The sequence below is a fragment of the Gadus morhua genome, chromosome 7 (genome assembly GCF_902167405.1).
Source record: "Gadus morhua chromosome 7, gadMor3.0, whole genome shotgun sequence".
NCBI lineage: Eukaryota > Metazoa > Chordata > Actinopteri > Gadiformes > Gadidae > Gadus > Gadus morhua.
In genome coordinates this window covers 6,267,498-6,284,526 of record NC_044054.1, presented here as the reverse complement: position 1 = coordinate 6,284,526, position 17,029 = coordinate 6,267,498, and the positions used below count along the sequence as shown (strand labels likewise).

The 17,029-nt window shown below is 43.6% G+C and overlaps 1 protein-coding gene across 1 annotated transcript in view; it reads right to left on the bottom strand.

Annotated features, from left to right (window-relative positions):
* The window catches only part of atp1a1a.1 (ATPase Na+/K+ transporting subunit alpha 1a, tandem duplicate 1), a 29,316-nt gene extending 22,491 nt beyond the window's left edge, over positions 1 to 6,825 (bottom strand). The window contains exons 1-2 of the mRNA XM_030362573.1: positions 6,623 to 6,825; positions 260 to 373 (exon numbers count right to left, since the gene is read on the bottom strand). Of these exons, the coding sequence (XP_030218433.1) occupies positions 260 to 373; positions 6,623 to 6,634 (126 nt within the window). The 5' untranslated portion in view covers positions 6,635 to 6,825. The remainder of the gene's footprint in view (positions 1 to 259; positions 374 to 6,622) is intronic.
* Positions 6,826 to 17,029: the final 10,204 nt, after the last annotated feature.

The following is a 17,029-nucleotide window of genomic DNA, read 5'->3' as shown; positions in this document are numbered from 1 at the left end:
CCTGTGTCATAATTGTCCTACCCAGTTATGTATGTGATTCAGTGTTTGTCTCTTGATGTCGTCTTAGTATAAATCACTGATTTGAATGTGTATTTATTTAATGCACATTCTAAAGCACTTTGGGCAGTGCGAGCTGCGTTTTAAATTTGCTCTTTAAATAAACTTAGCCTAACTTACATACTAAATACACATCTTACGGATCGACAAGATTCCCACTCCAGGGATTGGTCAAGCCGTACAGGAAGAGGAAATTACTCACCATGTCCACTTCCTTCTTGAGCTCGTCCATATCCTTCTCCTTCTTCTTGCCCTTGGCCTTCTTCTTGCTGCACTGCTCCGAGGTGGCAGCCAGCTCATACTGCTCCCTTCCTTCCTGCCAAGATGGATGCCCGACAGGAAGTGGAGAAAGAACGCACAGACAATAATAGAGGGAAAAAAACGGTTAGCGACAACGTTTTTATTTGTAGTAGGTATTGATAAACATCGGTTTGTAACCGGATGATAAGCAAGGGTATAAAATGTTAGATATAATATTTATATATATACGGAAATCAACGCACACTTGTATGCAGAGGAAGTAAACTCAGATAAAATTTGTCTCAGGTGAAAGTTCAGGAAGGTGATGAATCGTCAGATAAACCTTCAGAACCTAAATCTTTCCGAATAATTCCGACCCATATGGACGCTTCATGATTTAACACACACACACACACACACACACACACACACACACACACACACACACACACACACACACACACACACACACACACACACACACACACACACACACACACACACACACACACACCTTAGCTTTAGGAAACTCATCACACTTTACCAAATTTAAAAGTTTCCATTAAGCGGACGAATAATCAAGTCACACGTCGTTTAACGGCTAATTTCAACCAATCAGAGATTATCTTTCGTCGAACTCGCTTCAAACTTTCAAAATGGTTAATCGTTTTTGTTTATTTTATTTTATATTATTTTCCAAAAGAAACTAGAATAGAAAAAAAGCCTTACGCCTCGTTTCCACATACGTTTTTCGTATCCGTGCTTCCGCAAAATTTACGGAAGGGGTCGCTAGTGTTTTACGTACGGACATGAATTTATTTAGGGACAGCCAAAAAGACGGGGGAACGTATGATAATGGCCGTTTTTAGGAGACCGGTACTTTGGAACATGAGGATCGACATATACAGAGATAAAAACAAAACCAACCAAGCTTGGAAAGAGATCGGCGAGGAGTTTGGCCTGCCAGGTACTTACATGTTTTGTGAAAAACATAAAAACTTTCACACGGTATCTCCGTAAAACAACGGCGAAAGTTAAATTTTTTGAACGTATATTACAGACAGACCGGACAGAAATTTTACGGAGGGGAGGAGTCTCGGAGGAAAAACTGACATTACGGAGAATCACATAGGAATGAATGGACTTTCGGTCGGAGACGGTTGGATCGCATACGAGAACGTATGTGGAAACGAGGCGTCAGTCCAAGTCTGAAGCCCAGCTAAGTGCCAGAGCAAAGTTACCGATAACATTTCCGAATTACATTTGAAAAATTCACCCGGTTAATTTTATCGCCCGAACGGACGGGTTGCAATGGACAATGTAAGTGTATGATTCCAATTTAAGGTCTTTGGTATTCCTTGTTTAACACAATGGGCGACACTGGGTGGCACTGGTTTCGGACCAGTTACGGACTGGTTTGGGACCAGTGCCACCACAGGAAGTTCTATTGCGGCGCCGCAATGTTTTACAATTGATTCAACATCTCATGTTGGCACTGGGACGATGTGGCGGCCTCTGAGAACCCTGGGGTTGCCAGGTTGGCACCGGTCCAACGTGCCAACCTAGGTTGCCAGGTTGGGGCAAAAAAAAGAATGAATGGATGAAAATGAAAAAGGGGGGTGAATAGGGATGTGAATGAAAAGGGGGGATAGAGGAAGAGCCAGGGGATGGTGGGAGAAGCTGAAAGAATAAATGGAAAGAATAAAAGAGAGAAAACAAAGCAGAGGACTGTTTGGGGCCAGGAGATTTACATTGCAGAGTTACTCACTGACACGGGATGTGCTGGTGTTGGACACACACACACACACACACACACACACACACACACACACACACACACACACACACACACACACACACACACACACACACACACACACACACACACACACACACACACACACACACAGTCTAGGCTTTGGAGCTGGTAGGCGAAAGGCATAAGGAAGACGCCAATACAACACTTGTGAGGTCTCCAAGAAGAAGCGGAACCAGAGAACCCCTAGCTGGGAAGACGCAGTGCCTACGCACTCCAATTCCCCGGCCCTATCTACAGATATCACTGACACGGTGTGTGCTGGTGTTGGGTGTGTGCTGGTGTTGGGGACACACACCCAACACCCACCCACACCGACTTATGGCTGGATGTCCGAAAACCACCTAATCCAGTGTAGGTTGGTAGTTTTATTTTATGCACATTACAGTAATAGTCTAAACTGATTACCATTATTTTTAATCGTGAACTACTTGTCATTAACGGTATGCTTCCGATTGGTAATAAACGTAGGTAGGGGGAGGTTAACGAGACTGACCAATCAAACTTTTAAAAATAAAGTTGGAAAAAATAAAATTCCTCTTCAGTAGAGAGACTTCACTCAACCTGACTCCCGAGTCTCAGTCGACGAGTTTTCTGCTAACGACACGACAGTCAAAACTTTACTTCCGAAAACTCAATTTCGTCGACCGATCACTAGAACGAACATTGAAACAACGAAAACTCGTTCGATAGTCGAAGGCGTCCATTCTGAGCTCAGTTTGTATTCAACAAAGGGTGTTTATTTAATACGAGTCGGTTAATGCGATCGAGACATCGGGTTTATGACGGAAGGGAGGGAAAAATCGTTCCCATGTTCCTCTCTTTCCTCTGACTGCAGCGTCTCTCAGCCAATCAGGCGTCTGCCCTCGATAAAACAAATCGGACACCCGTGGAAACTAGAGACTGCAAGCGGGAGGGAAGAAGTGGGAGGGAGGGGGGAGAAGGGGAAGAGAGTAAAGGGAGGGAGGGCAGGTGTATCGGAACCCCCCCCGACGAAAAACCCACGGCATCTCCTCCGTGTGTTGCCATGGCTCCTTGCGACCTGGCCAATAGGCCGTGAACAAAAGAAGGAGCAGGAAGAGGAATTCTCAATTGGGGAGGAAGAAAGAGAGAGAAAAAGAAAGAAAGAAAGAAAGAAAGAAAGAAAGAAAGAAAGAAAGAAAGAAAGAAAGAAAGAAAGAAAGAAAGAAAAAAAAGCAGGCCTCTCGCTGGCCCCCTCATAAAAGATCAGAAGAGTGATTGGTCAAGTGCTTGCATATCTTAAACTCCCCCCCCCCTCCCTCCCTCCCTCTCTTCCTCCCTCTCCCACATGCGTAAAACACGCACTTTCAAACGCACAAATTCCCACGAAAAGTCTTTCTTGGATCTGAACATACACACACACCTCGAGCGTTTTGAATGAGCATAGTCATGATTTAGAGGGTCTCTTTCTTTCCCTCTCCCACACAATACACCCCCCCCCCCCCCCGACTCTCTCTCTTCTCACCCCTTCCCAATTGCCATTCAACTGTTTAAATAGAGAAAAAAGTGAGTTTGTCCCCCGCCCCCAAAGGATGCAAGTGCTTTTGTTTTACCAGTTGACCACTTCCTGTCCCGTCGCAGTGGAGGGAACACACATGGACAGACAAACGTCTGTATATTGACAGAGATATATTGTTGATTCTCTTCCTTCTGACAAATGTACTTATTGCAAGTCTCCTTGGATAAAAGCGTCTGATAAACGCCCTGAATGTAAAATGCAAGAAAGGAGACTGCTGACCTCTGATTAGTGAACGAGCAACAGGTGTGCAGCCTCACCAGCCCTAGAGGCCAATCAGAATCGGGGCCAGGTGAAGCTGCTGAAATTAGCCATAATTTACATTCTCATTCTGACACACAGACACAGAGAGACGGAGAGACGGAGAGACTGAGATAAAGAGAGAGTGAGACAGACGGACAGAGAGACACCTTCTGACAAATGGACTTATTATAAGTCGCTTCGGATAAAAGCCTTTGCTAAACTCTCTGAATGTGAATGTGATGCATTCTGATGTCCTCAAAGCGGAGTTAAAGCAGACTATTATAGTGGATTGTGTAAACGATACACAAGACGATAGATGAAAAATGCTATGTTGTCACAAAAAACTTAAATCGTTTTTCACACCTAATCAACAACAATTTTGATAAAAAAAATAAGGGAAGGAGTGAGATGGAGAGAAAGAATGCAAGTGAGAAAGAGTTAGAGGGAGTAAATGTGCGATGGAACGATAAGAAATCGAAAAGAGAGCGATGAAAAGAGAACGAGTGAAACGCTCGTTCCGGCAAAAACTGGAAAGAGAGAGAAGGAAAGGGGGGAGGAGGAGAGGGAGGAAGGGAGAGAGAGGAGCGATGTGGTGACAGGAAGAGCGAGAGAAACGACACAACAGAGAGTCAAAGATGGAGAGTAGGAGCCAGACAAAGGGAGAAGGGATTGAGGGAGAGAGTGAGACGGGGGAGGGAGGAGAGACTATCCCCGAGAGGAATGGGAGGATGTCTTGTGTGTGTAAAAGAGATGCAGAGAGAAAAACCCACGAGAGAGAGAGAAAAACCCACGAGAGAGAAAAACCCACGAGAGAGAGAGAGAGAGAGAGAGAGAGAGAGAGAGAGAGAGAGAGAGAGAGAGAGAGAGAGAGAGAGAGAGAGAGAGAGAGAGAGAGAGAGAGAGAGAGAGAGAGAGAGAGAGAGAGAGAGAGAATTAATAATTAGCTTGCTTGAGAACCTTGAGAGAGAGAAGGGGAGAGAAAGATGAGGGAGAGATGGGGGGAGAGAAATGCAGAGAGGGGAGAGATGGAAGGGAGGGGGAGAGAGAGGAATGGAGGGGACAGGGTGCAGTTTTCACAGTGAGGAGGAGAGCTGACAAGACTTTGTGAGCGCAGAAAAGGAAGAGGAGGAGGAGGAGGAAGATATAAGAGATCTGAGGAGGAGAAGAGATGTATTCCAAATTCATGCACTCGCACTTGTTATGCGAGTGCACAACAAGTGCGAGTTGGAAAGTTGGAATGAGAGAGATGAGTTGGAAAGTTGGAAGTTGGGATCTCGACCTCTGACAAGTTTTCCCAGCAAGGGACTTGAAACGTCACTCAAACCGCAGATTTAACGCGAGACGCGATCAAAAACAGCTGTTGATACGCAATGACAGATAGTCTGCTGGTCTATTTTTTGTTATTTTTGAAACATTCACAGACACATACCGTGAGAAAGCTTTATTTAAAATTCCTTTACATGACATTACATCAGATCTGATGATTTGATTTATTTGTATTGTACCACAGAAAACTATAGTGGATGGATTCAGCTGTAGTCTCTGTTGTAGAGAGAGGGATGGAAAGAAAGAAATAAAGAAAGAAAGAAAGAAAGAAAGAAAGAAAGAAAGAAAGAAAGAAAGAAAGAAAGAAAGAAAGAGGAGATGGAGAGATAGGGTGAGAGGTGATTGAGAGAGAGCTGGAGACAATGAGAAAGACCGAGACAGGGGATAGATACAGGGAGAAGGGGAGACAGAGAGACAGAGACAGAGATAGAGAGGGTGGAGGAAGTGAGGGAGAAAACACTGTCGTTAACTACGCAGTTACACCGGATAACGGTGCTAGGCCGGGAATTGCACCGAGATACATTCACCCTCAGCCCCGCCCCCCTATCATCAGTCCGGACCTGGACGGCCGCGCGGCTTTGGTTTATTGATATTATACCACGGCGCAGCTGGGCGTGGCCACCCGTCTGTTGTTATCTTCCCATCTTGATTTCTCCCCCTCGATTGTTATAGATCGATTTTTGACCGCTTATCCGTTAATATTAAACATTATTAATGCTCCTTTGTGTCCAGGCTGAAGTTTAATTTAGATCAGCAAATTTGTTAGTTACCGGTTTAAATAATTACAGCTCACTATATCCGTTATTTTCGTGCACGTTAACGATTAGTAACGGAAATGCACATTTAGGAAGAGAGAATATATAGTCCTAGGATGTAACCACCGTATCTTTAATGATTACATAGTATGACAGTTTATACCATTAAGCTACTCTAACGGATATGAAATGAAACTACAAAGAAATACATTTGAGGCTGGTTAATCGATTAGGTTAATTAAACATCGATTGACTTTTTAAAAAATGCAAACATCGAGATGCTTGGCAACTTGTAGAGTTGTTGCTTTTTTTTTTAGGTTAAACCCCAGAAGTCTCTCACACACACACACACACACACACACACACACACACACACACACACACACACACACACACACACACACACACACACACACACACACACACACACACACACACACACACACACACACACACACACACACACACACACACACACACACACACACACGTTATCGGCCACAGCTGGTTCACAAAAACACTTGTTTGAACAATAAAGTTACATCTCGTTAACCACGGTCAATTAACGCAAGGTTTTGTTCCCAGCATCCACAAGCAAACGTTGATTTAAGTCAAGAAAGAAAGAAGAAGAAAGAAAACACAACTTACTCCTCGACCCATCTCGGCGAATGATCGGTTCAACACTTCCCCCGGCGACGTTCAAACCCAAAAAGAGTGAACAGAAAGAAATCCCCCTTGGATTTAAAAAAGTGAGTGTTCTTACTAAAAAGCACCCCTGGACGGGCTCTGTTGTCTCGCCCCACACGTGTGCCTTCTGGACACACACACAGCCAAGCTCATGAGCCGCGGCAGCGCAACCTCCCGGTAGTTATAGACGGCGTGAGGACGTCGTGACGTCAGCAGCCGTTTGCCATGGTAACCCCGATAAGGGGGCGGGGCCTCCTCCCGTTATTGCACTTTTTTTGTTTTGTTTCTCCTTCCCTCCCTCCTTCTTCTTCTACGCGGTTCAACAAGCTCATGAACACGGGTGTGTGTGTGTGTGTGTGTGTGTGTGTGTGTGTGTGTGTGTGTGTGTGTGTGTGTGTGTGTGTGTGTGTGTGTGTGTGTGTGCGTTTGTATGTGGGTGTGTGCCTGTGTGCGCGCGCCACCCACCCTGTACACATCGATGAGGAAATTGAAGAGTAGGATAAAGTTCTCGTGTGTGTGTGTATGTGTGTGTGTGTGTGTGTGTGTGTGTGTGTGTGTGTGTGTGTGTGTGTGTGTGTGTGTGTGTGTGTGTGTGTGTGTGTGTGTGTGTGTGTGTGTGTGTGTTTGTGCCTGTGTTGAATTCGCACGTCGCAGCTGCTAAGGAGATATAAATATAAAAGCATTTGTTAAGGACTATACCTCGAATCTCTGCTGCACATTCGTTCAAAAGTATTCTCCAAACATTGAATAGAAACTGCGTTTTTTTAGTCTTACAGTGAAACGGGTTATATTACTTTTAGATTATGGAGCATATTAACAGATGAACAAAGAAAGATGGTGGCATGAAGAAGTGATATTCTTGATGATTTTTATCTCAGGTTTTACCAGACAAAAACAACTACCCCCCTGACAGACAAGCACAAAGTAATCACTATTGCATTACTGTAATGATCACACTTTGATCCAGGTCAGGACTTTCCATAACCTGAAATATGGCATAACGTCAGTTAGTTAGTTACATTGCCAAAGTGGTTGAACAATAAAGTCATTCAAGTTATAAAACGTTAAATATATATACATATCGGACCTCTCTCCCTCTGTCTCTCTCATACTGAATCGAGGGAGAGATTGAGGGCTGAAGTGAATTGGGAGTTGGGGATGTCTGGCCATGTATCCTAATGAGGCTCTTTCTCAGAGAGAGAGAAAGAGAGAGAAAGAGAGAAAGAGAGAGCGAGAGAGAGAGAGAGAGACAGACAGACAGACAGACAGACAGACAGACAGACAGACAGACAGACAGACAGACAGACAGACAGACAGAGAGACACTCATGCCAATTGAGACAATCAGAGATATTTGTTGACAAGATGTTGCGTTAAGGTGAAAGATTGGTTAATACTATCACTCACTCTCTCACTAATTCACTCTCTCACTCTGTCTTTTACTCTCGCTCCCTCTATCAACCCGTCTGTCTGCTCGAATCACAGATGGACTCACAGCAGGGAGCCGTCTCCTTGGGTGTGTGTGTGTGTGTGTCTATTTGTGTTTGTGTGTTTGTGTGTGTGTGTTTGTGTGGATGCGTGTGTGTGTGTGTGTGTGTGAGAGCTTGTGCGTGCGTGTGTGTGTGACTGAGTGACTGAGTAACTGAGTGTGTCTGATTGCGGGTGTGTGTGTGTGTGTGTTTAAGTGAATGAATGAGTGTGCATGTGTGTTTGTGTGAGTGCATACGTGCGTGCGTGTGAGTGTGTGTGTGTGCCTGTGTGCGTGCGTGCGTACTTGAGTTTGTGTGCGTGCATGTGTGTGTGTGTGTGTGAGTGAGTGAGTGAGTGAGTGAGTGAATGAGTGAGTGTGCATGTGCAAATATGGATTGTCTGTCCAGAGTTGACATGTGTGTGTGTTTCAATCTAAAAATAAATCAGATTTTATGTAGATACTGAGAGAGAGACAGACACAGTGATATGGTGTGTCTGTTCATGTGTGTGCGGATGTGTGTGTGTGTGTGTGTGTGTGTGTGTGTGTGTGTGTGTGTGTGTGTGTGAGAAATTAGAGAGAGCCGTTGTCATGGCAACTGGCCCTGCTTGTGAATGGATCGGGGAAGTAGAATAGATCTCAGCACACCTACTCCCTTCTCCTTCCCTCCTTCCTTTCCTTCTTTCTTTCTTTTTGATTTGTACCTCCCTCTCTCTCTCTCTCCCCCTCCCCCTCTCTCTCCCTCCCTCCTCCCTCTTCCATCCCTCCATCCATCATTCTCCGTTCCCTCTCTCTGTTTAATTGAATTCACTTGGCTCCAGCAGCAGGATACACACCATTCTGGGTCGGACATACAAACGGACGCACAAACAAACGAAAAGGACTTTTGTGTTGCTGTTATTCTTCAATGCCAGCATTGAAGAATAATAAAAATGACTAACGTGTGTTTGGATTCCTGTTGGAAGGAATCTCATATCTCCGGCCTCTCTCTCTCTCTCTCTCTCTCTCTCTCTCTCTCTCTCTCTCTCTCTCTCTCTCTCTCTCTCTCCATCTCTCTCCCTCTCTCTCTCTTTCTCTCTCTCTCTCTCTCTCTCTCTCTCTCTCTCTCTCTCTCTCTCTCTCTCTCTCTCTCTCTCTCTCTCTCTCTCCATCTCTCTCCCTCTCTCTCTCTTTCTCTTTCTCTCTCTTTCTCTCTCTCTCTGTATCTCTCTCTCCTACTCTCTCTCTCTGTATCTCTCTCTCTCTCTCTCTCTCTCTCTCTCTCTCTCTCTCTCTCTCTCTCTCTCTCTCTCTCTCTCTCTCTCTCTCTCTCTTCAATCAAAAAGCTTTATTGACCTGAAAGGTTAAACAATTTGCATTGCCAAAGCAGGTGAACAATAAAGAGGTCAAAGTATAGAGTATGAAACATTAAATACAAACTAGAAAATGCCTTTCTTGCAGAAAATGCGTTTAGTGCAAAGTGAGGTTTAATTTTATTTTTTATGAGCCAAATAGATTAAGACATAAAGAAGCGTTAACTGGCTTAAATCAAGTGAAGGGATTTGAACAAAAGTTCAAAAGTCTAAATGGAATAAACAATGTAAACATGCACACCATTTAAAGGTCCCATGACATGCTATTTCATGTATTCTTAAATATAGGTATTAGTGGGTGTAGGAGCCATATATATGTTTTGTTCATACTTCGTATTGGTTTGGTTTCACATATTGGAAGCAATAGGTATTGGACATTTAATTTGTATTGATTATTTTTAGTTGGAACAGTGTGTGGTCACGTGAGTGTGTAAGCCCCCCTATAGGTCAAGGGGAGCATAAAGGTGTGCCAAACCAGGAGAAGGAGTGACCGGTGCTTGCGCATACCATCATTGACGACAATGAAACCAGAAACACAAACACTTAGGCCCCGTCCACACGAAGCCGATTTCATGGCGAAACCGCAAAGGTCTTGTACGGTTCGGCCTTCCGTCCACACGAAGCTGGCGAATCCGCTGAACGAAATCGCAAACTTCTGAAACCACCCTCGGAGGTGGTTTCAAATCTACCCGGTTTCATTTTGGATTCGTGTGGACGCCTGAAACCGACTGAAACCGTAAACCATGACGTCATCGCCCCACCCCTCAACCCTCTAGCCAATGACTGTTAAGCCCGCGGAGTCTCAGAACTCACAACAACAAGGATTTCTGTAGCAGAAGCAGCGCCCCTTATGGGCCTGGAATGTGTACTACAGCGTTTCTACAGATCTACCCGGTTTCGCTTGGCTTCGTCTTTACAGAGATACTGCGAAACCGGATAGATCGAAACCGTAACGGTTTCGCCTGTTTCGGCTTCGTGTGGACGGGGCCTTAGAACCACTTAGAACCACAGTTTATCGTACTTTTTACTGCTTGATTGTTCAACAAAATAAATCATCAACCCGATCAATAAACGTCTCTTGGTTTTCGAGTCAAGATAACAAGGCACCGGTACACCTCGGAAGTGGTGAGAAAGATATCACAAGCTGTGTTAATGGGACCAGTCGAAAAACATCTTGTTAGCCACTACAGTGGGCAACTAATGCCGCTTTTCCACTGCATGGTACCAGCTCGACACGACTCGACTCGACTCGACTCAGCTCGCATTTTTTGCGTTTCCAACGCGAGAACATGGTATCTGGTACCTGAAGTGGCTGCTTTTTTTAGTACCGCCTCGCTCTAAGTTCCAAGCGAGCTGAGCCGATGCTAAAAGGTGACGTCGGCAGATGGCCGGCCACTGATTGGCCAGAGAGTGTGACGAAGTCACGAGAGCGACATGGCAACCATGCTGGTAACAGCCATAGCAGCGCCACAGCCAACATATTCCACTTCTTCAACTTCTTCAACATGCCAGCTAATAATGGTAATGTTATCGATGTCCTCCATTGTTGTTATGTGGGTTCTGTCCATGCGTGGGTTGCGTAGGTGTTGTTTGCGTCGCGTACAAAAATACGTTTTTGTACGCCTGGGCTGATGTTAATACAAACCTTCGAACTCTGGTGCGGACCAAACTATGGAAAGCCAAGAAGGCCACAATCCGGCTCTAGATTGGCGCGGTAAAAGGCCTAAACCGCACGGAAACGGTTTGGCAGGAATTCCGTACGGAATCCCGTATGGTTTTTGCATAACCTTTGCATAAGGTTTTAAGCGTCTTAGAGTACCATATTAAGCGCTATATAAATTGTATTTATTATTATTATTATTATTATTATTATTATACCTAATAGCCGCGGCTGTTAGTTATGCGCTCCAGCTATTAGGTATGCAGAACGACGCCCTCCCTCTTTTTTGCTTGACCGCTAAGTTTGAAGGCTGTTTAAACCAATCAGTGAAGATAAATACCAGACTAAAGTAATGCATTGTCGAGAGCTTCAGTGCCTGCCATGTTTCGCCGTAACATAAAGCTGTGTTGTCTTTACTGGTTCCCATTGAAACGGGAACCGGAAGCGGACATGTTTATGTTTGGTTGTAGTCTTTTCGCTCGGTTCTCCGTATCAACAGTAGGGCTAGAACCTATGGAGGTAGATTTGTGTCTTTATTATGCAATCAAAAATAATAGGTTTGAGAGCAAAACTTTCCACACTGCAATCAAAAAATAGGTTTGAGAGCAAAACTTTCCACACTGCAATCAAAAAATAGATTTGAGAGCAAAACTATCGACACTGCAATCAAAAAATGTTTTATTGCAAGATAAATTAATGTGATAAAAAATATATTAATGGGAATCCAAAGGTTTTGTTTGCAAACCCAAAAGTTTTGTTTGCAAATCCAAAAGTTTTGTTTGCGAATCCAAAAGTTTTGTTTGCGAATCAAAAAGCTTTGTTTGCGAATCCTAAAGTTTTGCTTGCGAATCCAAAAGCTTTGCTTGCTGTTGAGCTGAATCTCGTGGGCGGGACCTACGCCGAAAGATGTAAGACACGTCTCTATTGGCCAGTCTCGATCGGAGTGACAGCTTGGCAACATCCACAGTTAGTAACGAGAGAGGGAGTTCTATTTCATGTAGGCTACGCCGTCTAGGCTTCGCGTTATGGGCTTGTCCCGTGCGCGCGCTTGCGCGCCCTGAAAATCCCGTAGGCCTCCCTGTCAGCCGACAAGGAGACCATGGCAGAGGAGAGCAGGGCGATGTTGTTGACCGCCGCCGCGGATTGAGAGGCACAAACGAACACCCTGTCCGTCAGGCCGACAATCTGCTTCTGGAGGCGGTCGGGGGGCAGCGGCTTTTCTGATGTTGCCAAGCTGTCACTCCGATCGAGACTGGCCAATAGAGACGTGTCTTACATCTTTCGGCGTAGGCCCCCGCCCACGAGATTCAGCTCAACAGCAAGCAAAGCTTTTGGATTCGCAAGCAAAACTTTAGGATTCGCAAACAAAGCTTTTTGATTCGCAAACAAAACTTTTGGATTCGCAAACAAAACTTTTGGATTTGCAAACAAAACTTTTGGGTTTGCAAACAAAACTTTTGGATTCCCATTAATATTTTTTTTATCACATTAATTTATCTTGCAATAAAACATTTTTTTGATTGCAGTGTCGATAGTTTTGCTCTCAAATCTATTTTTTTATTGCAGTTTGGAAAGTTTTGCTCTCAAACCTATTATTTTTGATTGCATAATAAAGACACAAATCTACCTCCATAAGAACCGAGCGAAAAGACAACAAATCCCCCCTGCAATGAGCAATGAGTCTTCCAACCGAAATCAATGGATTTACCAAATGCCAAATAAAACACGACAGAAACTGTATTTCGCTACCATACTTGATGAAAAAGAAGAAGATGAGGATGTCTGCATTGCCTTTGGAGAGTGTAGGCTCTAAACTCTCCCCAGGCAATGCAGACATCCTGAATTTAAAGTTGTAAATCCAGGGTTAGGGATTATTTACTATCCAAGTTAAAAAGAAGGAATAATGACTCAGATTGCTTCTTTTTTTTTTAATATTGACTATGCTTAAAGGAAGCAGAATTATTACCTAATTGTTCACTCTATTTTGTTTTACACATTTGAAGATTTTATTTAAAGTCACATTTGTCTTGTTATCTTTTTTGTTGTTGTTGATCAGAAAATGATCTGACCCGTGACTCAAAAACCGTGACACGATCCGAACCGTGAGTTTTGTGATCCGTTGCACCCCTAATTTTAAGTAGTGTTCTTTAATCCTGTCCTGGAGGACTGCTTATCCTGTACAATGTAGCTCTCTCCCTGCATCTACACAGCTGATAATCAGGGATAGTTAAAATGACTAACAGGATAAGTGGTACTCCAGGAGAGCCGGGTGAATGCTTTAAGGGGGGAGGAGTTTGAATGCACAGCTAGGGCCTTCAACAGGTCCAGTTTTGACCCCTACTTAAAGTTGGATGTGGTGTTTGTCGATGGCGATGGGGTGCCAGAAGGAGCAGTGGATGAGGGGGGACCGACCAGAGAGATCTGTACCCTACTCATCCACCAAATGCAGAACAATTGTATTTTTTAAGGTCCTGAGGGCAACAACAACAAAACCCTGGCCCTGAACAGTGTTGGTAAGCTTTGAATTTAATTTACGGTATTGGGCGTTGCAATTTAGAGTATTTAACATGCATTTAAAATCAGCAACAAACTTTAATAACCTTGTGCTTTCCCCCATATCTCAGCATTGCAGAAAGGACAGTACAGGCTGGTGGGGAAGATGATTGCCCTCTGCTTTGTGCAGGGGCAGGTCTCTCCCTGATTTCTATCGGAGCGCCTGTACAGACAGGTTTGTAATCCGTCCCCTCTTCCTGCCACTTTGGAAGAGGTGACAGATTACAATTTGAGGACCAAGCTCCGAAAGGCAAGTAAAGGGTTAATGTTGATTGAAACCACTTTTTGGAGAAGTATTTTTGTGTCAAGATACTGTGTGGTGTGCTCTATAGTGTACTGATGTTGAATTTCAATATATAATTTATGTCATACACATATGTCAATGCATTCTTTACTGTTGGAAGATAATTTGTGCCATGAAAGTGCTTAGAAATCCCAAATAACGATTATTGTTCCTAATGTATGATATTAGATTGCAGATGCCACACATGTGGAAGGTGCGAGGGAGGCTATGGAGGAGGCCACAAGCGATCTCTCCCTCATGGGCTCCTTCTCCTTTGTGCGGAGCCTCCCGCATAGGGATAAGCTGCTGGGGGCAGCCCTCCATTTTACTTTTATGTCGACTGCTCTCAATCAGTAAGTGGAGCTGGGAATTGACTATTTAATGGACTGAGACCTTTTTGTTGGAGTGAAAAGTTATCATGTGTTCCAAAATAATCTAAATTTCAATTAAATGAAAGGATTCCTTGTCTAATTGATTTTTATCTTCACGTTATGTACAATGGAGTAGGCTAGAACGGGCTTCAGAGCAAGAGACTTGGATATTCTATCCCCTTATATTTTCTCTGATCTATTATCTCATTGATTTTACAGATTCAAAGAAGGGTTGGAGACCTTTGGTATTCTAGCCCTTTTGAAGATACACCATGAGGCGCTCAAAGGGGTCTTCATGGACACACCTGGAGTCCACATTCCAGACCTCCCAGCTGTCAGAGCCGAGCTCCAATCGGAGGAGGAAGGAGGCCAGGACCCTTATATTTTGGAGGGACTGGCTGATCGAGGTGGAGGGTAAGGAAGTGTTTCTACCTACAACCCAGATTCCCTAAAAGTTAGAACGCTATGTAAAACGTATCGAAAATAGATTATTTTGGCCTTTTTGACACATTCAAGTTGGAAAAAATACAAAGCCATTATATTTAATGATTTTCCTTATCTATCTAATTGTTCTTTGTTAATATATGCTTATTCTGAATTTGATGCCAGCAACACAATTCAAAACAGGGGACCACAAAATACTAGGAAAGCTGTAGAATGCTCAAAAAACAACAATGTTCAACTGTTTCAACATTAGTAACTGGTAACAGGTGATATTATCATGAATGGATATAAGTTCAGTCTTCACAAACAATAATGGGTCACAATACACAAAGGAAAAATACTAGACTGTTTACAGCTCTGCATGAATGAATAAATGCACAAATGAAAAATATTTACTATTTCATTTGTGAACCTAGGCATACCTGTAAATACAGCACTGCATAGGGAATTATAGTGAACCAATGCCTAGCCCTAGATTGTGACAGAACCAGCATAACACATTTTATATATTTTTTGGAAGGATGACACATTGATTTATTAGTGCACACTTAGGGTTAAACAAGGACTTTTGAACATTTCTATTGTGATCTGAGAAATGCAACATAAACCAACATAAAAGATGACCTACATTTCTCTGCTGAGATGAATAAAGTATATCTTATCTTATCTTAACTAAGGACGACGAAAGATTGGCACATGTCAGGCAGTGTAAAATTCCTGTTAATGTTCACGTGCGGTCGTCCTTACAAGTTATCTCTTATGTACTAACAGATGGAGATACGAGTCTCACCCTGGGGGCGGTTTTGGCGTTTGCCACGGGCCTCAAGAGGATTCCTGCTGTGGGTTTTCCCATCCAACCCCGGCTGGAATTCCTTCATGAGGAGGATGGACTGGCCCTTTTCCCCAAGATCAATACCTGTTCCCTGGTCCTCTGGCTACTGATTTAAGCAGGCCATGGAGGAAGGAATAACCTCCTGTGGGAGTACCTTTGGCGTGGCCTAATTTTGTGCTCCCCCCCCCCCCCCCCCCCCCCCCCCCCCTATGTAGTAGGCCTACTGCTTAGGAATGAATTTTTATGAAGCTTGTTTATATGCTATTTCCCATGATAAATTAACATTTCATTGCTGTGAGTTGTGAAGATTATACAAATAAATATTAAATCTGCTGAATCAGAATAATCATTTCCAATGATTATAAATGAACATTTCATTGCTGTGAGTTGTGAAGATTATTCAAATAAATATTAAATCTGCTGAATCAGAATACTAATTTCCAATGATGATAAATTAACATTTCATTGCTGCGAGTGGTGAACATTATACAAATAAATATTAAATCTGCTGAATCAGAATACTCTATAAAATCTTTAGTGATGGATTGTAAATGCCCTTACTGAAGTACTGTACAATAAGTGCAATTTGGAGGTACCTACTTGCATTTCACTTGGGTATTCATTAAACTGACTTATCTCCAGATGTTTGCCATAAACTGGAGGATGACGGTAGATAATCCTCCTAAATAAATGATTGAAGAGCCCCCCTGGATCGGCTGGGAAAGTCATAGTCACGCTGATTACAAGTGTTTTTTAAATGCGTACGGCTCTCCCAGGACAGCCACATAACGGAATATATATTATATATATAATACTGTAATGTCATGGCCTACTACTGCATATTGAGAACATTTAGATCGGGGGACACGCAACAATCGGGGGATGTGGACACCCCTGAATATTGACGGCTATTTCTGCCATCACAATTATAGCCTAACATATTTAAATATAACACTGACACAAGAGTGTCATTACATTGTAGTGAAACTAGTAAAGACAACACAGCTTTATGATACGGCGAAACATGGCAGGCACTGCAGCTTTCGACAATGCATTACTTTAGTCTGGTATTTCTCTTCACTGATTGGTTAGACAGCCTTCAAACTTAGTGGTCAAGCAAAAAAGAGGGAGAGGCTCGTTCTGCATACCTAATAGCCGGAGTGCATAACGATAGTTATGATATTATAACTCTAGTTCTATGATTGTAGGCGTAGCCGTCTAGGCTTCGCCTTATGGGCTTGTCCCATGCGCGTGCTCTCGCGCACTGAAAAATTTCAACTATGCACCAATCAACGTGGGCACCGCCCACAATCCCACGGCAGCGTGTATATAATGCGGCGCAAACCGCCGCCCATCCTCCACGCTATCCTTTCAGCATTTGGAGGGTACAGCAGGTGGGAAACTAG